The sequence below is a fragment of the Myotis yumanensis genome, unplaced genomic scaffold (assembly GCF_028538775.1).
Source record: "Myotis yumanensis isolate MYYU_CA2020_CCGP unplaced genomic scaffold, mMyoYum1.0.hap1 SCAF_16, whole genome shotgun sequence".
NCBI lineage: Eukaryota > Metazoa > Chordata > Mammalia > Chiroptera > Vespertilionidae > Myotis > Myotis yumanensis.
Genome location: NW_027223767.1, coordinates 43,031,457 through 43,052,309, shown reverse-complemented (window position 1 = coordinate 43,052,309; position 20,853 = coordinate 43,031,457). Strand labels below are relative to the sequence as shown.

General features: G+C 56.0%; 2 protein-coding genes across 3 annotated transcripts; both read right to left on the bottom strand.

Moving 5' to 3' along the window:
- Positions 1 to 136: 136 nt before the first annotated feature.
- On the bottom strand, positions 137 to 7,758 carry HOXB4 (homeobox B4). 2 transcript variants are annotated; one of them, XM_070393382.1, is made up of 3 exons: positions 7,147 to 7,758; positions 2,877 to 3,235; positions 137 to 2,023 (listed from the first exon to the last, which is right to left on the bottom strand). In XM_070393382.1, exons 1-3 carry the CDS (start codon positions 7,491 to 7,493, stop codon positions 1,725 to 1,727), a joined length of 1,005 nt encoding a protein of 334 aa, XP_070249483.1. In that variant the 5' UTR covers positions 7,494 to 7,758; the 3' UTR covers positions 137 to 1,724. The 2 variants fall into 2 exon arrangements, with proteins under 2 accessions (XP_070249483.1, XP_070249484.1); XM_070393383.1 differs by lacking the exon at positions 7,147 to 7,758 and having other exon boundaries at positions 138 to 2,023; positions 2,877 to 3,531.
- Positions 7,759 to 16,361: 8,603 nt separating this feature from the next.
- HOXB5 (homeobox B5) lies at positions 16,362 to 18,985 on the bottom strand. The gene is made up of 2 exons (XM_070393384.1): positions 18,275 to 18,985; positions 16,362 to 17,582 (listed from the first exon to the last, which is right to left on the bottom strand). The coding sequence occupies exons 1-2, from the start codon at positions 18,837 to 18,839 to the stop codon at positions 17,335 to 17,337; spliced, it is 813 nt and encodes a 270-aa protein (XP_070249485.1). The 5' UTR covers positions 18,840 to 18,985; the 3' UTR covers positions 16,362 to 17,334.
- Positions 18,986 to 20,853: the final 1,868 nt, after the last annotated feature.

The following is a 20,853-nucleotide window of genomic DNA, read 5'->3' as shown; positions in this document are numbered from 1 at the left end:
TGCAAAAAATTAGACTCATTAAAGCCTTAAACACCTCCGAGGAAAACGATACCTTCTTATGCAGGAGAAAAGAGGCCGGCCTCGCGGAATCCTCTCTCGGAACTTTAATAAGCAAAGAGCCGTCTGTCTAGAAGGAGACAGCTTAACCGCATTTTATTTGCTTATGACAAATAAATCATGATATGAGAGGCTTTGCCATACTTAAGCCTCTTGTGTCCTACAATGAAACATTCCCCCCACCTCCACATTAGGGATTGGAGTCAGCCCTCCTCGTCCTTTCCATCCATTTTTTTTGGACTGGAGGGGGGACAATTAAAGAACACACCCACCCCCAAAAGAAAACAAACCAGCTACCACAGTTTGGAGTCCTTGAAGATAGAAATTCCCATCGGACCCTTTGGGGGGAAAAAAAAATCCTCAGCCACATACAATGTGAATCCAAATGGACGGAGGTGCTTCAGATCGAGGCTAGGGGGCATTTGTCCGTATCTTTAGATCAAGGCTTAAACAAAAACACGCTGTGCTGGTCACAAGAAACCAAACATTTATTTCTATTGTCACTCGGTACAGGACACACATTTTCACGCCAACGAAGGGTTCTAGACTCAGGCAGCCCCAGAACTAGGAAGGGGGCCTACTTTGGAATGTCAGGAAGAGAAGAGGAGAAAGGACACACATAACATAAAATAATAATAATAATTAATTAATAATAATAATCAATGCAACAATGATCAACTATGGGAGAGGTCTCTGGCACATCATCTCCCAGACCCGGGAGGGGCGCAACATTTTATTTCCTAGTTTCACATTCAGTTTCAGTCTAGGAGGGCAGGTCAACTCTGCACAACTCGAGATGGGCGAGGGGGGTGTGCCCAGAACTCGGCCGCCCTCACCCTGCAGGGACAGCTTGACCTGCCCAAGGCAGGCCCTCCGGGGTCTGCGTGTCTCTTTCTTTCCTTTCTTTCTCCTTGGACTCAATTTCCCTGCGGTTGCCAAGGCCGCCCGAGCCTCGACTTGCCCCCCTCCTGCTGCCTCCCCTTCCCAGCCCCGCCGTGGAACGGGGTGCAGTCAGTGTCCCCGCCAAGGGGCCTGGATGGGCCACCGGGAGGAGGTGTTATGTGTGTGTGTGTGTTACCGTGGCCAACACACCGCGCTCTCTGGCAATCAGAGGGCGCTTTCGCTGGGTGTCAGGCCTGGGGGACAAAGAAAGAAAATCCGGGCTGTGTTCCGGCGGCAGCAGCAGAGGCCGGGCGGCCCGGCAGCCTCATTTGTTAGCCGAGTGTCGAGGTAATGGTGGCCACCGAGGCCCGTCCTCTCCGCGGCAGAGTAAACAAGACAGATGGGCCCGGGCCTGGCGTGATTAAAGATGAAACGTGGATCCATCTTCGCCACAGCTGAAAACGAGGCGTGCAGCCTCCTCCTATTTCTCTTTCTGTCTTTTCTTTCTTCCTTCTTCTTTCCTCTTATTTATCTTTTTTTTAAGAAAGCAAGAGACTTGAGCTTTGCTTCTGGGGGGGGGCTCCCCATTGTGGTTTCTATAAATAAAGCTTCCCCGACCCCTTCTCTGCGTTTATTCGTGAAAATAGATAGTGGGGGTGGGGGGGGAGGCAGGAAGGCTTCTCCAGGCCCAGGCCCCAGGGTCTCCTCCCGCCTCTCTCCCCCGCCTTCCCGGCGCTCGCCACCCTCCCCGCCCCAGGTCCGTGGCTCCCCGCTCGCAGAGGCCACTAGAGCGCGGGGGGACCTCCGTTGGGCCGGCCTGGGGGCCCTCCGGCTGCGCCTGCGGCGCCGCCCGAGCGGATCTTGGTGTTGGGCAACTTGTGGTCTTTTTTCCACTTCATGCGCCGGTTCTGGAACCAGATCTTGATCTGGCGCTCGGACAGGCAGAGCGCGTGGGCGATCTCCACCCGCCGGCGCCGCGTCAGGTAGCGGTTGTAGTGGAACTCCTTCTCCAGCTCCAGCACCTGCTGGCGGGTGTAGGCGGTGCGAGAGCGCTTGGGCTCCCCGCCGGCGTAATTGGGGTTTACTGGACACACACAGAGAGAAGCAGAAAGAGAAAGTTTTATGGCCCCCAAAGGGAGGAGGGAGAGCACTTTCTTCCAGAGAACACAGTATCGCCCGCCCTCCCTCCCTCCCTCTCCCGCCGCCTCTTCTGACTCCGGAGGGCGGGGTGGGGGGACAGGGAAGCAAGCGGGGCCGCTGGAAGAAAAGGAGACCTCGGAGTTTTGGAGGCTTATCTCCATGTTGTTTGGGGGTGGGGGGGGGGGGTGGGGGGGCTCAGAGTGAGGAAATCTTCACCAGGTTTCCCTCGTTCCTCTCCCGCCTTGGCCCGAGGCCCGGGGTGGGAGAATGAGGGGTGAAAGGGGAGGGGGCTTCCCTCAACCTTTCTGCTGTCAGTTCCCACCCTCTCTGCTCGGATTCCAAGCAGTGCCTGCCCCCAACAAAAAACTTTTGCCCACTTCTGGCGCCCAGGAGCCAGGCCAGGGGAAAGCAAGGGGAAAAAATCAGTCGTGGGAGTTGACTCAACGCTCCGCTTAAATACAGATTTCCTCCTCCTCCTCCTCTCCCACCTCCCGCCCCCTCCCCGACTTCCAACTTCACCGAGACTACGCGTCCCTGGCGAGAAAGTCGCTGGTGAGAATGGCCACAGAGAATGGGGAGCCGACTTCAAAGGCGCGGGGCCCACCAGGCCATAAAAATTTATGGGGGATGTAATTATGTGGCTCTGAAAACAGGCGACCGTAAATCTCGGCCGTGGCGAGTTTATAGCGGGGACAATTGGCTTCCCCCGGCTCCCCCCGCCCCCCCCCCCATGCCTCGAGGTCCCTTTGGTGTAAAGCGCCGGGGGTGGGAGGGGGAAGGGGCGCCCACGCACTCACCCGTGCTCACGTGAACTTTGCGCATCCAGGGGTAGACGACGGGCTCTTTGCACGCGGAGTGGGACGGGCTGGGGTGCAGGGGGTTCTGCGCGCAGGGAGGCGGCGGGGGGCTGCTGCTGACCGCCTCGCAGCGCTGGCTGGGCTCCGGGAGGAGGGCCCCGGAGGGTGGCGGCGCCGGAGCCCGAGGGGACAGCCCGGGCGGCGGCGGCGGGGGCGGCGGGGGCGGCGGCGGGGGCCCGGGGTCCCGGCAGGCCGCGTAGCGCTGCACGGTGCACGCCGCGCGCCGCCCGAAGCCCGCCTCCGGCTGGAAGCCGCTCTCTCGCCTCTGGCCGCCGGCGTAGTACCCCGGCGAGTGGTCGCTGGGGAGGTAATCGCCCTGTGAGTATTCCTCGCACGGAGGGAACTTGGGGTCGACATAGTTTGAGTTGATCAAAAAGGAACTCATAGCCATTAATTTCTGGGAATTGCCCACAAAATATACTAAAATTTATTCCGACCCCTGACTCGTTTTCCTGTTTCCGAAAGCCCTCCTACTTACTGTCAAGTGAACAAAGTTAGGGCCCCACGTGATCCTGGGAGCCAATGGCCGCCCCGCCTGCGATCCCCGGATAAGGAAATCTGCTCACCCGGACCCTACTCCAGCCAAAGGGGTTTATTTCCCCTTCTTCTGCCCCCTCCCCACCCACCCACAGACACCCAGCCAGCGCCGGGATTTGCATAGGGCTCCTGCGGGGCGGCCTGGCCGTCCCCGAGACCCCGGGAGAGAGCGAGCGGACTGCCAACCGAGGGCCTGGTGGGGCCCTGGGCAGAGCGCAATCCCTAGACACCCTCGGAAGTTGGGGCTCCCCGTGTAGCCCCTCCTGTCCTGCCTCACCTCAGCCCGCATTCTCTGCCTCCGTGGGCCCCTTCCCTTCCTCCCGCGGGAAGGGAGCCCGTGCGCCCTGCTCTGCGTGGGGAGTGGAGTGAGAGGAGGCCGGGGGTCTTTGCCCGGAGAGGGGAGCCCACTCGGGGGCGAGAGGCACTGAGCGCGGAGGTTTTCTCCGGCAGCCGCACGGGGAGGGGGAGGGAAGGAGAGAGGAGGCGTGGGGAGCCAGCGGGCGGGTGCACGGAGGGGCTTGTCAGAGATGAATGGAACCGCGGGCGGATCGATAGAAAATTCATGCACTAATTCGGGGAGACCTCGCCTTCCAAATCGCATTTAGCTGCGCTATTAGTTTGGCTTTGTCAGTCCGTCTGTCTGTTCCCCTCTCCTGCCCACTCCGCTCCTTCCCCGACACGGAAGGAACAACTTGGTTTCCCACACTGAACGTGAGCCGTGGATAAAAAAAACCCTGCAACTTTTGAGAGCGCATTGAATAGCAATTTGCTAATTCCAGAACCATCGGAGCAATACTAACCGCGGGGGTGAAGGCGTGGTAATTGTCACTAATGCCACAGCCTCCTCAGTGCACACAGATCGCACAGCCCTGTGATGCTGGGGTAGGTGCCCTGGAGGTGACATACACACACACACACACACACACACACACACACACACACACACACCCCCAATAACGCCCCTTGGTAATCAGGTATTTCCAGGGCATCTTGTCCTGAACCCAAACGGAAAGGCGACATCAACATCCGTTTGAAAAGTGAATTTCCTTTGCCTTCGCACACTGAGGACAACAGTCATTTCCCCCAGATTTTCAGTCAAACCTCCCTGAACCCAGAGGAGAGACTAGGTGGGCTGGAGGGAGAGGATAACATTTAAAACACCACCAGCATGAAACCTATCGAGAGAAGTGAAAAGGGACCAAGGCTCCCAGGGACAGACATGGGCAGATTTCAGGTAGATGATTTCTCTAACCAGTTTCCGGAGGAAAAGAAGGAAGAAGAAAGAAGAAGGAGTCTTCGCATGGCCAGTCACCGCATGGTCCTCATTTAGAAAAAAAAAAAAATTTCTTCAGGGGGGAGAAAAATGAGCGGAGTGTTTATGTCAACTACATATTCCCCTAGATACGAATTTGTGACCACAAAATTTCTTACACAAATTCGGATCTACAGGGTATATACAGAAGACAGAGAGATCTTCTTGGCCCATACATTTTCCAGTTCTCCTACTTTCCGGGTGTTCTTCGTTTGGGGTGTGGTTTGAACGCTTTGAATTTATTTCGTTCTGTTCTGATTTTGAGTTCTGGGAACAGGAAAAGATACTGCGGATCCATCCTTGGGATTACAAGGTTTTCCGTTCTCTTCCTCTTCTTTTAGGGAGAACTGGAAGCGGCGAGTCTGGCAAAGAGACGCAAACCTCGCAGCGCTGCGCAACGCTCCGCGGTGGGGCATGAATTATGAGATGTAAACATTAGCTAAACACAAAAGGAGGAAGGGTCATCCTGAGGCTGCGGCAAGTCAGAATCGGGCCCTTCTGGGTGCCCTCCCACCCCTCCCATCCCCCAAGGACTTTTTTTTAAAAAAGAAAAACAAAACCCCAATGGGCTCCTCCAGTGACCCTTGCAGCCTTTAGTTTGCGATCAAACGAATATCTATATATTTTTCAAGGCGCCTCTTAGCAAAGGGAGGGGGGAAAGGCGGCTGGGTGTGAAGCGGGTGTCATAAAGTCCTTTTGGAAAATTTCAATGGTAAAATGAGGGAGAAACAGCTGTAAAGAAAAATGCTGGGAGACCAAGCAGATGGGGCCCTGGATATTTAATGACGGGCAATTCCGTTTACAACCTGAGAAAAAGATCAAAGGCGTTTCATTTCCGAATGAAGGGCAATGAAGAACCATAAAAATGCAGCCAGATGATATTCCGGTCCCTCCCAACCTCCCAGACCTCCTGGGGCCAGAAATGGAGGATAATCCCTGAAGTGTGAGGAGGACCCCGTTTCCCCACCTCCCTAGCCCCAGGCAGGCGGTCTCTCTCTCTCTCTCTCTCTCTCTCTCTCTCTCTCTCAACTTGCTCACTCTGCCACCTGCTAGGGTTGCTGACAGTGGGACCCAAAAGGGGATCTGGGAGACCCAGGGCATCTGGGGTTTCCAGCAACCAGTACATGTACTAAACTGGGAGACAGGGGGCTGGGCTGGAGGGAACTGAATCCTCGACTGCGAAAGCTGACAGCCTTCCCATTGTAAGGCCAAGAGTGCACAGAAGCAACTTCCTCCCCACCCCAGCTCCCTACCCATCTCCCTAGGTCTGAATAATTTTTGTATCCCTAGTGAATGAGTCAGAATAACATCAATTTCGTTCACAAATACTGCAGTAACACACACACACAAAAAGACCCTCTAGCCCCCCACACTCCAGAAGTCTCTGCCCATCCCAGTCCTGGGACCCTTGCAGGTGGCTAAGAGGAGCGCTCCCATTTGCCTGCAACTAGGTCCAGAGACCCTCTTTTCTATCCCAAATCTAGAGTGCTCCTGTTGGCCTCCAGGCCTGATCTCTACCGCCAACACCCTCCCAGCCAGGCTGGACTCACATATATTTGAAAAAGCACACGCGCGCGCGCACACACACACACACACACACACACACACAATTCTACTGTAGCTATCTGAATCTCAGACCCCCATCTGGGCACCCAGGGACACTGAAGTCTAAGTAGGACCTCCACCAGGCCCCGGGCATCAAGCAAGGACCTTTCCAAGTCTTGTCAAAGGCCACTTAGGAGCTGCACAACCCACTCCAACTGTTTGGGCCCTTCCCCCACCCCATACCTCCTTCTCAACTCTCTAGCTCTCTGAAACGCCATCCAACTCAGGGCTTTTCAAAATTATGGGAGGGCCGCTGAGCTGGTCACGGGCATCTCTGCTGCTCTACACTTCTCAAGGGATGTGGCCCAAGTGCCCAGAACACCCCAGGAGAGAGGGATGGGAGGCAGGAGCACCGAGGGGCTGTGTATGGCTGATCCTCGGTATACAGCACAGAAATGTTCTCTTCTGCGCGCTGGGAGCCGCCACCTGCCCATGCCACCCATCCCACGAAGTGTCCTACCCTCCACCCCAGCCCAGTCCAGCCGCGATGGGTAGAAGATAAGGTTTATCAGCGATTCCCATGATGGGTTTCACCAGAACGGGAGTCTGCCTCTGTCCTCCATTCCCAGAAGAAGCCTAACATCAATGCGCATAATAATAAAAATAAGAAACGGACAGAGCTCCGCGCGCGTTCGAGCCACCTCCCCTGAGCTCCAGCGGCTGGCGGGCCGCCTTCTCCCGCAGCCACAGGTTGCTAGCGTGACCTTTCGCTGCTCGGCGCCCCTCCGCCGTCCCAGCCAGCGAGAAATCATCTACCTTTTGTCGGCAGGGTGGGAGGGACAGGCAGAGCGAGGGCAGGAAACCCAAGGGCCAAGGAGGCAAGCCCCAGCCGGTCCGCTCATCGCCCTGGCAGCCGCGGGAGTGGAAGGCCCAGCGCGGGAGCGGGCAGGGTACTCACGGGGCGGCTCCCCAACCTCCGGGCCACCGACCCGCCCGCGATCGGCGCCGAAACGGCCCAGTTCGCTCTTGTCCACTCTTGTGTGTCCAGAAAACCGAACCGCGGCCGCCGGCAGAAGAGCTCTAGGCCCCCTTGGAGGCCGGAACAAGACTTTTTTTTTTTTTTTGGTGTGTTTTCGAAGCGCAAGTTTTCGTATTAATCTCATACTTTGGCAGTCTTTGTTAAACAGCTAGGCGCGTCACGAGGCTCTCGAACATTTTAATAATTTTTAGACGCCGTGACCTGCGGTTCACCCCTCTCCAGGCCTCCCCCATGAACAGCCAGTTACCATAATACAGCCTCGCAGTTCGCTAGGTCATCCTGAATTTTGTTGCAGGTCATTACTTGGGCGAAAAATGACAGAGCAGAATTTTGGTTCAGTTCATCCTCTCCGGCTCACTTTTTGCCAGAACTTTTCCTTCACTTCAACGTAACCCCCATCTCACAAAGGTCCCATTTGGAGAGGACTCAGCCTGCCCGGCCTCCGCTTTAATATTCTGTCATTCCTATGTTTTTGTCAGCTCTGGTTCCCAGCAAAGAGGAAGAGGGTAGGATCCTGTGGGGGTTGCCTGTGTGGCCTGTGAAGGAGGCTGGCACCTGGAGAAGTGGAAGTGTGGCCTTGGGGGTCTGTGTCCCCGAGAGCAGGCCAGAAAGCCCCCTTCCTTACAGTCTCCCCGATAAATGGCTGAATTTGGCAGGCCTGTGTCTCAACCCTACTGCATACTCCATCTACTTTATTCTATCCCCCAATGTCAGAAATAGCCCCCATTTCTACCCAAACTTTGGAGACCCCAGAGGTTCAGGAATGACCCCTCCACCTGGAGGGTGGGGTGGGTGAGATTTGGTCCATAGGCCAGTAAATTTGGGGAAGACAGATAGAAATGTACTGGTCCAAGCTGAGGACTTGGCTTTCAGAGACTCTAATTCTTCCTTAAAAACAAAACAATATCCTCCCAGCCTGCAATTTTTGTTTAAAACCACTTATCTATACAGTAACTCCTTTGCCTACCCCTATCCCCACCACAAGAAGGTTCAGGGGCAAATCAAAGAGGCATCAAAAATATTCAGAGATTGTCTTTGGTTTGCCCCTGTAGGATCAGAATCTGGTGGACTGCCAACAACACATCTCCCCTTTCTGCAGCCTCCGGGGGACCCATAAAGGCAAATCAGGTGACTCCCCTTCCATCCAGTTCAAGCCTAGGAGGAGTGAACTGGTGTCCCCCTAGTACAGGGAGGTGGGGGGAGAGAGTCCCGAGGTACCCAGGTTGGCCTGGGGTGGCAGAGGATTCCCCTTCCCCATCCTGAGGCCCCCTCTGGCCCAGGACTTGGGGCTGCTCCAGTCTATCCCACAGGACCATAAATTTGCTAACATTATGTCCTGGGATGCAGGAGAAGGAGACTAAGGGGGAACAGGAGACAGACCCTCCAGTTCAGGCTTTTACCTATACCTCCTCTAGACCCCAGGAATTCCTTCCTGGCTTGACTCCCTAGAGAAGCTTGCCTAAAGGCTGAGTAGAAACAGGGACCCATACCCAGCTGGCTTAGTAAAAAAAAAAAAAAAAAAAAAAAAAATTGGGGTCAAATCTATTTGAAATTTGACATTCAACCATTCTCTCTCTGGCCATATTTCAAAAGGCATCTTTATGAAAACTCTTAGGTTATCTCTATTCTGGCAGGACAAACACCCACAGTGCACCTCCTGTATTGAATGCTTAGAAGAGAATATGATGACATCTCATAAAGCAACAAACAGTCATTTAAAGACCCAAAATAGACATATGCCCTGGTGTTATAATTACAAGGTCTCTAAGCTTTTTACTTAGGAGATAAGCTTAATGCATCAATTCAAGGTTCATTTCAGGTCGCCTGTTTCAACTCCACTTAAAAAGCTCTCTATGAGGCCATTCGGTATTTTTCCTTCTCATTTCCCCTCCCTCCTCCAAATAGAAAGAGAGGAGCTGGATGAACACACAAGTGGAGGTTTGGGAGACTGAGAGCATTGACAAGCTAAACTGCTTTCAGTATCCAGGTTCTTAAAATCAAGCAATTTGGAAGAGGAATGGGAGGTTAGAAATCTTCCAGTCTTGGCCCATGGTCATGGATTTCAGCTGTTTGCACCCAGCCTGGGGGTCGAACCCTGCCTGAAGAACAGGCCTGCCAGGAGAGAGAGAGGGGTTTGGGGGAGCCAGCTGTTTGGCCCCTTTAGGGTAAGCTGGGTAGGATTGATCTTGTGGGGACTCAGGCCTTCACCTTGGAAGCCCTTCTTGGCCCCACCAAACCTCCTGCAAGGACAAATAGGTAATTGGATTTTTAAAATGTGTGCTTCTAAGTAGGTTATAATTAAATTTTATATGGTGACTCAAAGGTTATCTTTGGGAGAGAAAATTGCGCCGAGGATTCGCCATCTCCCCGAGCGCTCTCTTTTGTACAGCTCCCCGCTCCACTAGCGCCTGGTGTTGGGGTCTTGTAGTTGTTTGTTTGTTTTGAGAACTGTTTCATCCTCCCTCCGTTTCTCCTCCCCCAAACATCTGCCTGTCCTCCCTCCCCAGCTCTGCTCTGCCACTCCCCCCACCCCACAGCCCACAAGCCTTCCTTACCTCCAGCATCCCTGGCTTGCTTTCTTCTCTCTTCATACACACAGCCTCCTCCCCTCTCCCACCCCGCCCCCGCCGCTAGACGCCACCGCCGCCTGCTCACGCAAGCCGTAAACTTTTGACCCTCCAACTTTCCGACCCCTCCGGCAATAACACTGGCCTCACCGCCCAGGGTCTCATTCTGCTGCGCTGGCTGCAGCAACCCCAGCGCAAACCCCCTTCCCTGCCCCTCCCCCTAACCCCCCCCCCCCGACACACACACGCACCCCCCACACCACCACCACCACACACACTGGGGGCCTTAGACCTGGGGAAGAGGAGTCTTTTGATTATTAAATAACGTCTGGGGGGAAAGTCGCCAGCCCCCTTCCCGCATCGACCCCCCTTCCCGCATTTTCACCGGCCTCCTGTTAGGATGCCTGGAAGAGCTTTTGATGACCCCCTTCTCCCCACTCCTGTCCCCCAGAGTGGGGGGCGACTGCTGGCAAGGAGACGTTTGGGGAGCGGTCGAATGGTCTGGCCTAAGGAAGGGTATTTCTGGAGCAAGAGTTCCTTGCGAGCGGAGGAGGCGACAGTCCCCACAGGGCTGGAGAGAAAGAGAGAGCTCAGGGTCCGGGCCAGGCGAGGCCCGGCGGGCTCCGGGTCACCTTGCGCGGCCGCCGCTCGCTGGCGCCTCCGCGGCCCCAGCCTGGCTGTGAACTTGGTCTAAGGCGGACTCTACTGGCAGCTCGGGGACGTTACAGCCTGAGCCTCTCGGCCCGCGCAGCGGCCGCCGGGCAACCTGTGCTCTTTGGGTTCCCCCTGCGCGCAAATATTTCGTCCCAGGCTCCTCATCTCTCCCAAGGAAGGCTTTCATTCCTCTTTCCCTAGGGGCCTTGGAGAGTCGGAAAACAGAAAGAAAGAGAGCGAGTTAGAGAAACATCCAGAGAGAAAGACAAAAATGGAACAAGCCTGCAGAAAAGCTGCCAGATAGGGCTTATCCTCCCTGCTGCTTCCAACTCCCCTAGACGACAGGTTCCCACTTGCTGGGACTCTCCCTTCACTTCTCCCCTAGATGCTGCTTTCTGGGCAGAATTCCCTCCTTCCCGCCTGACCTGGATCACCCCTTGGCTAGGCACCGTTTCTCCCCCGATGCAGCCATCTCTAGCCCACAGGGTCCTGAGGTTCGGGAATCCCCGTCACCAAGGTGGGGCCTCTGAACTCGAGCTCCAGGTGGCAGCCAAGGCTACAGCCTTGGGGGGATCAGCCCCAATCCACTCAGAGAGCAAGGCCAGAGCACAGCCGGGGGGGGGGGGGGGGGGGGGGGCAGCCTGGAACAGCGAGCGTTTCTGGGCAGGAAAAGCTAGAAGAAGCTGCAGAGAGTGCATTTTCCTTTCGAAGAGGAAAGTTAAGGAGAGAAGAGAAAGGGAAGGGGACGCCTAAAACAGAGAAAGGGGGAAGAAATAAGGGGAAGAGAGATTACAATTTGGGAAGGTGGTCATATTGGGAGTCGGACAGATCCCCAACTGCCTGAAGTTCAATCCTTTCCGTCTCCTAAATCCCATTTCCTCCTGGAGCCCGAAATGTGGTCTCAGTAAATTCTCCAAAATGAAAGAACGCAAAATCCGCCTAAACCTGCCGGCATGCCCCGGCCCCCGGGGCTGAGCGGTGAAGGTAGCGGTTGGCACCCGGCGAATAATGTATGCGGCAGCGGCTGGCAGCCCCACATAGGCCGGCGCTCTGGCCCTGTCTGCTGACCTCTGCGTGATCCCGAACTCTATGAATTATTGATGAGATATGAGCGTTGATTTCCCCTTTCAGGATGCAAACTCCATTATATTGTTAAAATGGCGATTTAATCGTTGAGAATAGCTTTGGTGTGGGTTTTCTTCCCCAACTCATTTGCGCCTCCTTCATTTTCATTTAACTCTCTTAATTAAATCCTTTAACAGATTTTAATCACTTTTTGGAGGGAGGGGCAGGAGGAAGGGATAGGCCATCGCTACCACCACCACCACCAAACACTAAAGCAAAACAACCTTCCAGACCAGAAAAAGCTTCTACCTTGGGGAAGTTGAAAAAAAGGTGGGGAGGGGCACTGCCCGCTCTATAAAGGTCGAGCAGGGAACAAGTATCAAAAAATCCGTCCAATCGAGGGCTGGGGCACCCTAACTCTGACTAGGAAAAGTCCGTCGGTCCTGGGGGTAGGTATTTAATTCCCTCCTTCTCCTCCCCGCCCCCCACCCCCAGGAGATTTGGTGTGAGGTGGACTGTAGAGAGTACCTCTCACTTATCCCTGCTGAGAAGTGCAGGAACTGAGCTGAGTAAGGCCATAGGATTCTTGTGGGGAATGATTCTCCAATCTGGGCCCCAGGGACGCTCAGAGAGATTTGTCCCTACTCCTGAAGGAGCCCCTATTTCTCCCCTCCCCCTCCTTGGTTTCTAGGCGGTGTCTGGGTTAATTAATATGGATGTGTAACAGTGCTGCAGTAATCGATAAATCCCGCTGTGGGCAGAGCCCAGCCTGAAATCTGATTACTCCTAGGATCTCCCAAAATGAAGAGAGTGGCCAGTGGGCTCTCCCCTACCCGAAGGGAGGGGTTCTTGCCAACCCTGTCCTCCCTGGTTGGTCCAGGTTGGCCCCAGGCTGTGAAGTGCATGAGCCTTCTCCTCTCCGTCCCCGCAGGGACTGAGTGTGGGCGATTGCACAGTGCCGTCTGCCTGTCTTCTCCCTTGCTCTGAATCCTCGGCCTTCCACCCCGGCACCCAGACCCCAGGGCCAGAAAGGAGCTTCCAACTTGGCTCTCCTCCCCACACCCTGCCTCACCAGCCCCCAGTGAATACCTTCTCACAGCCAGGGAAGGGTTAAGTGTCCCGGCTGCAGTTATGGAAGGGAAGCCAATGAAATATGGGCCCTCGGAACTCCAGGCCGGCTGGCTTTCCTGTTTACACTTCTTTATACTTCCTCCCACCCCTGTGGCCAAGGAGAAACAACACAAAACAAACAAACAAAAAACACAACCAAATAAAACAAAACAATCAAATTGTCTACTGAGTGATGGTCAGGCTGGCCTCCAAGGGGGAAAGGGAAACTTCAGCCTCAAAGTCCTGCTGCCGCCTCCTGGGCCCTCCCCGGAGGTGAGGGTGCGCTGTTGGCTGGGAGGCTGGGTGCAAGGATCTGGCCAGATGGCACCAGCCGGCAGCTCAGAAGGTTGAGGCCTGAATTGAGAGGAAGCCGCAGTCGCTGGCAGGAGAGGAGAGAGTGAAAAGTCCCAGCGAGACCTGGAGAATGTCTTGAGGAAGGTGGGAGGGGAGGGTGGGGGTCTGGGGCAGAAGACTGAGCTCCTTTGCACCAGAGACCCCTGCTCACCTCTCATCTCCTCCTCAAACAGGTCCCTGTTGGGGTTCAAGGAAGACTTGTCCAGAGGCGGCTACTCAAGGGGAGAAGAGGAAAGCCCAGCGAGAGCGTCTTCTCCTGGGACCCGCTTAGAGCAGAAGACCTTCCAAGCGCTTTGGCCTCCGCAGCGGAAATGGGCAATCGCCTGCTCCGGGCTGCTCTTTACCACTCCGGAAAATCTGTCTAGATATGCCCAGCACATGTCCCTGGGCCGTAGGTCCCACACTCTTTATCAGAATTTGCAGAACTGACGTGGGAGAGGGCCAAAAAGTCTGCAGGGACGCAGGCCTGGTGGTCTGGCGTTTCTGGGAGAGGGGAGGCAGGCTCGCCACAGGATGGGGCTTCCCAGGAGACCCCAGGTCGGATTCTGCCCCCGAGGCAGCTTCCTCTGCACCTCACTCAACTCATCTGCCTTATCCACAGCGGAAGCCGGTGGAAGCTCTGGCCGACATGTATTATTAGTATTTGATATGCTGCTGGGAATCTTTTGGGAGAAGAGCCTCCTTTCCAAAGTGTACAAATGCCCCATCATTCTTGGGGAGATGGGTCTTCAAATCAGGGTGAGGACCCCGAGCTCTCTGTCCTTTCTGCTCTCAGAGCCTGTGAAGGCTCTCCTGTAAGTCAGGCCTGTGCAGGGATTGAAGAGTTCAGGAAGCAGAGGGTAGCTGCGGGGACAGAGGGAGAGAGGGAGAAAGTCCTTTAAGGGGGAATGGAGGGAATCTTGTGACCCTTCCCTTGTCCCAAAGACCAGAAGCTTCTTAAGGTGCCACATGTCCAATTCCAGGCACTATCCACAGGAATTGGTCAGCGGAAGCAAGAGCTGGCAGGCTGGCAAAAGCTGGAGTGAAAAGGTGGTTGACCCAATAAGTCTCAAAATCGGGGGGTCAATTTGGTGGAGAAGAGGCCTCTGGTTTTTGGAAGGGTGACTTATCCTTGGAAAATAACAGGCTCCTGAGGGTCAAATAATGAAATCCCTTTGGTTTGTGGTGCCACAAAACAAAAGGGCATTTAAGGATCTGGTAGCGGGAGAGGAGAAAAGGAGAGGACGGGAAAGAAAGCACCTTTCCGATTTTCTCTCCCAGCTCCTGAGTCCCTTTTATCCCTCCGGACAGTTGGGTCTTCTTTCTTGAGCAAGTTTTATTTGTGGAAGGATTTTCAGGGACCTACTTCAGCATCTAACCCCTCTAGGCAGGGGGAGAAGCTCCCCCCTTCAGCCCACTGCAGCTCTGTCCGCTCCCCACTCTGATCTCAGGACCCTACTTAGAGCCCAGCAGAAGGGTAGGCTTGGGACCAACAGGCTGAAGTGGGGTGCAAAAGCGCCATGCTTCCCATCTTGGATAATCCTGATGAGGCTACAGAGAATCAGAGGTACCTCTTTCATGGGGTTCAAGATCTGAAAACCAAAGAATATTCCAGTGCAAGGCAGCTGCCTTAGCCTTCTGGGTGCTTTTTCTCAGTTCAGATGTAGCCAGATAAAAGTGCCCAGCAGCGCACCCCCAACACACCCCTAACACATGAATGCCATAAAGTTTCTTTCCTGGGGGTGGGAGACTTCTGTCTGAAGATCCAGCAGTGAATTGGCCCCCACAAGGGGCCCTTCTTTCAGTAGTACACACCCCTTCTTCTTACCACCTACATGTCCAAGGACACTGAAGGAACCCACACAGACCCTTTCCCCCACAAAGAGTCAGACACTATTGCAAATAAAAAACCAGGCGCCCCAACCACTGAGGCCTTATTGAACTAAATGCCCCCCCCCCCATTCAGACACCCAGTTTGTCAGATCTTGGTGCAAAAAGCAAAAAGCAGACCAAATTTCGCCCACTTATCCTATAGCCCTGCCGGAGGCAAGATTTCCTTCCCCAGTTCCAAGCCCCAAAATTGCAAGGGGAAAAAGCCAAAGCTGGAAGCCACTTACTGCGGGAGTGCTGGGCCTCCGCCGCCGCCACTGCCTTCTGGGCTGGGAGAGCCCTCACCTACCTCTGCCCCCTTCCCCACCACAGCGAGCAGTTAAAGTGTCACTTAACATTCTGGAGAATGTGAAATATACCGTGCGGTGTCAACTCCCCAAAACCATAAAACTAACTTTATGGACCTCACGTGACTTTCTCGAGCCAGTGAGGGGTATCTGTCTGACTTCTCCGCGATTTTTACGATCTAACTTCGAGATAAAACCCCTATCCATTTGACATCTAAATGTCATAGCGACTTTTGGGATAGTTTGCTATGGACAAAGGGGGACAAAGTCAAGGGGTGAGGGGGAAAGAGGGCCCAGTAGAGCCTCCAAGACCCTCTGCTGCCTCCTCACCAGCTTCCCCTCCCCCACAAGTCCTGTAAGAAGTTGGGCCAAGCTGGAAGGGATGTGCGGGTAAGTGTTCAGACTTGACTCTTGCGCTCAGGGTGGAGGCTGACTTGGATGGAGGAGGACTGGGCCCTGGCCCTAGGCCAGTCTGACTGGAGGGGGAACCAGGGGTTTTCCAGGAAGGACCCCTCAACTCCTAATCAAGAGGGAAGGTCAGTTAGGCCCCTGGAGAGAGAGAGAGAGAGAGAGAGAGAGAGCCCTTGATAAGTGCAGAGAAGATTGAGGGTGAGGGAAACCTTTGAAATCCAGCGGATTTATTTATTTATTTTGTTTTAGTGGGTGGCAGAACTGAATTGGGATTTGGAGCAGGGGACAGGGAAGCTGGGTACCCCAGTACCACTCCCAACTGGCCAGGAGCCTCCTGCTCAGAACTTAGGCCCAAATTACATTCCCTGAAGAGGTTTCAGGGGCTTTTCTGACCAGCTGGTGGAAGGCCAGGGTGAAGTCCAGCTGAGCCTTTCCCTGCCCCAGCCCCATGTGGGGTTTCTGGGCCTCAGTCCCCCAGGCGTGCAGGCCTGTCCTCTGGCCCAAGCACTGCTGAGCCAGCCAGGGGCTTAGGTAGTTGAGAGGGGCCACTGGTGAGCATCCTGTTTTCCTTTCCCTGCTCCCCAGACCCATCAAGCATGGTCTAGGGTGTGCCCAGTGATGGGAGAGGCAGCCCCTCAGAGAAAAGACAAGTGGAAGGGCAGTGGAGTAGGGGAAACATTTATTTGACTTTAAGGAAAGCTACAAACAAATACCAAAAGCGAATCACTGAGACAGGCCCGGCAAAGACAGATTTCACACGTAGCACAGCATCCACTCGCTCACTACAAATAGTCTTGGAAGCAAAATGGATAAGGGGGGGAAGGAGATGGGTCTACCCAGAGCATCCCCCTATTTACAAGCGTTAGGCCTCTCTACACCAGGCCCATGGATTCACAGAGGAATACACACGACGTTTTACACTGAGGATTCTTTTTGTTTCCGTACACTCCCAGGGCAGGCCTGTGGGGCCTACCCAGGCGGCAGGAACTCAAATCTCACTATATACCTTCCCTCTTCTCAACATCACCGCTTTGGTCCTCCCTGGCCCCTTCCCACCCAGGACCAAGCCACCAAGAGACTTGGGCCTGGGGAGTGGAGAGGGCGGAGGGAGAGGAGGGCGGAAAGAAACACAGTCATGGACTCCATGTCCGAGGCCAGCTCAGCTGGGCCCGGCACTGCGGAACCACCCCACCTCCACTGCTGCCCCTTAGAGAAGTTTCCAGCTGAAACTCAAAATACAGCGCTCATCCTTTTATAAATAAGTTAGAAGAACAAGATGGGGAGGGGAAAGTTCACATTACACATGCGAGTTTCTTTTCTTCCTGGGGGAAGGAGTGCAACCACGGACACGAACATTCAGAAACACTGGTGGATGTGGGGCGCGCGGAGGGGAGCCAGGAGCAGGGAGGGCAAATAATAATTATCATCATTATTAACAATAATAACAAGATCAACCAGTCCAGGAGAGAGGGAGCCACGGGAAGATCTAAGACCAAACAAAACATGGTAACACAAGGCTGGGGCGAGGCAGGCGCATGGGATCCAGTCCCCAGCGGGCGGCGGCGGCGGCGGCGCGGGGAGGCTCGGAGGGGCCGGGGCTGGGGGGCGGCCGGGGCTCTTGGGCCGCCCAGGGCTCCTCCCAGAGGACTCAGGGCTGGAAGGCGCTGCTGGCTGTGGCCAGGCTCATACTTTTCAGTTTGTTATCTTTCTTCCACTTCATGCGGCGGTTCTGGAACCAGATCTTGATCTGGCGCTCGGACAGGCAGAGCGCGTGGGCGATCTCGATGCGCCGCCGCCGGGTCAGGTAGCGGTTGAAGTGGAACTCCTTCTCCAGCTCCAGGGTCTGGTAGCGGGTGTAGGCGGTCCGGGCCCTCTTGCCGTCAGGCCCGGTCATATCTGGAGCAGACAGAGCAGAGCCGCGAGGCCACGTTACTCGGGTTCAGGGAGGGGGGCCCCGGGTGGGAGGGGGGCGTGGAGCAGGACCCAGGCGTCCCCGGCCACCAGCTCGCTGCAGCGCCCATCCTCCCCACTCCAGAGGCCCCGAATCCGAGCTCGCTTTCTGCACCCTCTTCTCCCGCAGCCCCCACGTCTGCGGGCAGCGAAGCGCCCGGCTTTGTCTCTGGCTCCCTCCCTGCGCCTCACCCTGCGCTGGGCTCAGGCGGCCCGCTGGCCCCCCGGAGGGAGGAGAGCGGCTGCACTCTGGCCCTGGAAAGCTGGACTCCTCGCCCCTCCTCTGCCGGTGGCAGCCTCCACATTTCGGTAGCGAACAGGACCCTTCCCCACCTTCCAGAAACCCCATCCCTCATCCCACAGCTAGTACAGCTGGGCGAATAAAACCCATGCCGAGTCGGGGAACAAATTATTTAAAATACTCCTCCCCAGCCCCCACCCCCCTCCCAGCTAAACACCTTCGTTGGCTCTGTCCCCGGAGCTGTGAGGACTCTCTTAGAGACTTCTGCCCCCCCTGGAAAAAAATAATAAACCTATATTTGAGGAAAGCCAACCGCTCCTCGCCCCGACCCCCACCCCCCAAACGCAGAGAAGGCACGGCCGAGAAGACACAAAAAAGAGGAGAGAGCCAGAATTACCATGGCTGATGTGCAGCTTCCTCATCCAGGGAAAGATCTGCGGAGTCTGCCCCTCGGGCGCGGCCGTGGAGGTGGCCATGGGCTCTGGCTGCGCCCGCGCCAGGCTCGGGCTGTTTAGCTGGCTCGCCGCTTCCTCTGGCTCCGAGGACGCGCTGGCCTCGTCTATTTCGGTGAAATTGGCGCTGGAGCTGGCTGGGGTCGCCTGGTCGGAGGGGGACGAGGCAGAGGGCTTGGCGCCGTGGCTGTCGCCGTTGGTGCAGGGCAGGGACTCGGGCGAGGACAGGGAGCAGCTCGACGCCGCTGGCCTGAAGCGGGGCTCCTGGGCGGGCGTGGGGAAGGCGCGCGAGCCCTCGCCCACCGCCGCCCCAAAGTGGCTGGAGGAGGCCGAGGAGCGGTTGACGCTGAGGTCCATCCCATTGTAATTGTAGCCGTAAGAGCCGGTGTGCATGGCAGCGGGATCCCTGTAAGAGCCGCTCAGAGAGCTGCCACTGCCATAATTTAGCAACTGATAGTCCGGGCCATTTGGATAACGCCCCGAGAAGGAGTTTACAAAGTAGGAGCTCATTTGGGTGATTTTGGAGGGCTTGATTTGTGGATCGTGGTCGTTATAACCCTGTGCTTCACGATTTATGATGTATTAATGAATTATAGCGATGCACTGTACTTCGTTTTGCTATGTATGCGGCCAAATATGGGGGGGGGGAGGTTGGAAGGGGGATGGGGGGGCGTTAGGGAATCACGTGCTTTTGTTGACCAGTCGTAAATTCTCACTGATGACCTCAAGAGGTAATTCATGCTCTATGGTTACAAATAATGACGATCCGAGAATCGTTAGGGCCGATTCAATGCGAGCCTCCGAGAGAGGGGGAAACAAGGAGAAGGGGGAGACGCCGGGAGAAGGTTGGCAGCGGCCTCTGAGCAGAGCGCGCCACCTCCCGGCAATCGGCGGGAGCGCCGGCCGCAGACCGCCATGGCGGCGCAGGCTGGCTGCCTCCCTGCTGGCTCCCCGAAAACTGTCAGGCGGGAAAGAAACCCGGCCTAGGGTCACCCGCAGGGTTGAGTCTTTGAGAGGAGGGACCCTTTTGAGCCTTTACTCACTTTCCTGGGAGTGTGGTTATTTCTCTCTAGTTGTGTTCTTCGCTCTGTCATTATTATTTTAACTCTGGATGAGATGATCAGACATTCATTGAGTTGCTTTTCCCTTACTCTGGTTTTTGCAAGTCTCCGGGTAGGGAGCGGAAATAGGAGAGAGGGTTGGAAGATGGGTGTGGAAAACAATTACTGACACGGAATACCCACACCCTCACACACCAGCCCGGCCTGGCCTGCTTCCTACGGGGCTGCAGTGGCCCATCCACAGCCCTCAGGCCGAGCAGGCAGGGCTGGGCCGAGTGTTGGAAGGAAAAACTTTCGCTTCTCCTGTGTCCCTTAGAAGTTGGGAATCCTCTTCTCCACCTCCTTCCCACCCTTAGCCCAGCCTGGGGAATGGCAGAGCCGGACAGGGACCCCGAGGAGGAGCCTGGCTGAGGCTAAACGGCCTAGTTGTCCGGGGAAAAACGGAGGCGGCGACCGCATCCGGCGACTGGGGTCTCGGTGGAAAGGAGGTTTTCACCTCCGCACCAGATGCCTGCTATGGCCTTTGGAGGCCCCTCGCTAGCGTCTGGGTACTTTCTGAATGTGCCCCGCGGCCGGCCCATGCCTTTCCCGGGAAGAGGTTCCAAGGACCGGCAGCGCCTTGCTGAGCCCGCTGGGCGGCCAGAGACAAGCCGCAGCTGGGCCCCTTCTGCCGATAGGCTATTTTCTTTAAAAATAAAAAAGGGAGAGAGAGGGAGGAGGAAGAAAGGAAAACAGCGTCCGCAGCTTGCCGCCTGGGCGCGGGTGGGGATAAGAGAGAATGGGTCGTTTGCGGTAGATTGGATGAGAGCAGACTAGCCTGCCCCTAACCTGGCCCCCTGCTCTCAGGTTTCCCAAGGAGGAGAAAGTCGTGCCCTTCCGCCTGCGCCTGGCCTGCCCGTGGCTTCGCATCCCCCTCCTTGTCACTGAACTGCTACTTAAGGCAGGAAAAGGCGCCTGGAGCTTTCAGCTGCGGGGGGAGAGATATCGCACGACCCTGATTTGGTCGGTCTCCGGAGCCACAAGCCAAGAGCCTGAGGTCCAAGGCCAGCAAGGATCGGGCCATGTGGGCAGGCCAAAGGCCACGGCCTCCGAGGACCAAAAAGCGCTGCTCGGGGCGCGAGACCCTCCTGGCTCAGTGTCTACAGGAGCTGGGGCTAGGGGGCCTGGGTGGCGTCCCTCCTGCCCCGGGCAAACGGGGAATGCTGCAGAATACGAGGGAAACGGCCCTTCTGGGTCCCCCAAGTCTGCACCGAGAGAGGCCGTTCGGAGCCCCAGCACCGGCGAGGCGAGGCGCAGCGCTGGAGGCTCCAGCCTTTATCTCAACTGTAACTTCCGAGTCCAGCCAGGCCCCGGGGGCCCGCGGCGGGCGCTGCAGCCGGTGCGGCGGAGTTTCCGGCCCAGGGGCCGCGGGGTAGCCGCGGGGGTGGGGGCGTGGCCGGCAAGAGCAGAGGTGACCAAGCGGC

Coding starts and splice junctions, on each gene's coding strand:
- HOXB4 (XM_070393382.1), bottom strand. CDS start 7,493: ATGAGATTAATACGAAAACTTGCGCTTCGAAAACACACCAAAAAAAAA. Junction 3,236..7,146: donor TCCCACCCTGCCGACAAAAG/GTAGATGATTTC, acceptor TTACCTCCCCAG/CGACCACTCGCCGGGGTACT. Junction 2,024..2,876: donor CAAAGTTCACGTGAGCACGG/GTGAGTGCGTGG, acceptor GTGTGTGTCCAG/TAAACCCCAATTACGCCGGC.
- HOXB5 (XM_070393384.1), bottom strand. CDS start 18,839: ATGAGCTCCTACTTTGTAAACTCCTTCTCGGGGCGTTATCCAAATGGC. Junction 17,583..18,274: donor GAAGCTGCACATCAGCCATG/GTAATTCTGGCT, acceptor TGTCTGCTCCAG/ATATGACCGGGCCTGACGGC.